This window comes from Arachis duranensis, chromosome 9 (assembly GCF_000817695.3).
Source record: "Arachis duranensis cultivar V14167 chromosome 9, aradu.V14167.gnm2.J7QH, whole genome shotgun sequence".
Classification (NCBI taxonomy): domain Eukaryota; kingdom Viridiplantae; phylum Streptophyta; class Magnoliopsida; order Fabales; family Fabaceae; genus Arachis; species Arachis duranensis.
Window position 1 is genome coordinate 118779125 of NC_029780.3, and position 843 is coordinate 118779967.

At 35.3% G+C, this 843-nt stretch overlaps 1 protein-coding gene across 1 annotated transcript in view; it reads left to right on the plus strand.

Moving 5' to 3' along the window:
* Window positions 1–140: 140 nt before the first annotated feature.
* The window catches only part of LOC107467952 (ras-related protein RABF1), a gene marked incomplete at its 5' end in the record, with an annotated part of 5103 nt that continues 4400 nt past the window's right edge, over window positions 141–843 (plus strand). Inside the window, 2 exon segments of the mRNA XM_016087181.3 lie at window positions 141–463; window positions 686–762. Of these exon segments, the coding sequence (XP_015942667.1) occupies window positions 439–463; window positions 686–762 (102 nt within the window).

The following is an 843-nucleotide window of genomic DNA, read 5'->3' on the forward strand; positions in this document are numbered from 1 at the left end:
TGGCATTAAAAAATGAAATTCTTAATTTTCAATATATATAAAATATTCATATTCATAATATAATTAATAACCGAGCTAACAAAATTTGTTAATTTAATCACATTTAGTCATTATTTTGCGACGAGATTATTCGCCGTGCAAATTCTTGTCCTCACGAAAGGCAACGATTTTCACACGGCAGAAAGAAACAGAGCAGAAACAAAACAAACCTTCTCTCAAAAAATTTTCATACTTTGAAGTCAGTTTCAACTTCCAACTTTACAATCAAACCTTCCATTAACGAACCCTTAACTGTACCAGATTGTGTGCTTTGTTGGCCCCAATTTCTTTTTGGGACTCCAACAACCATAACAAAACACACGCGCACAAAAGGATCCAAATTTCATAGCGAGTGCTGTGAGTTGTCACCGCATCTTCCATTTCTCTCCTCTCTGAACCATGGGCTGTGGCTCCTCCACTCTAGGTACACACAATTCTCTTCAATTTTTGTCCAAATTCTTAATTTTTAGGTTAATTTAGCTCGTGAGCTGAAAAGGGGATTTAAAAATTTTGGATTTTTTCGAGTAATTTTGGTTTTGATTTTGATTTGGGGGGTTTTGGTTTATCGGGGTTGGTGCAATTTGGAGCATTTTTTTTGTTCTTGTTTATAGGTTTGACGAGGGTTTCTGGATGAAATTGAATACAGGTAGGGATTCGAGGCCGCTTGGTCGAGACAATTCTGAGAATGGTGGAGGGCAGGACGCCAAGAACCTTCGTGTTAAGGTATTTTATGGATAATGATATTTTTTTTCCTAAAAATTTTGATCTTATACGTTTGAATTCGTTTTTTATTAGAAAAAGAAA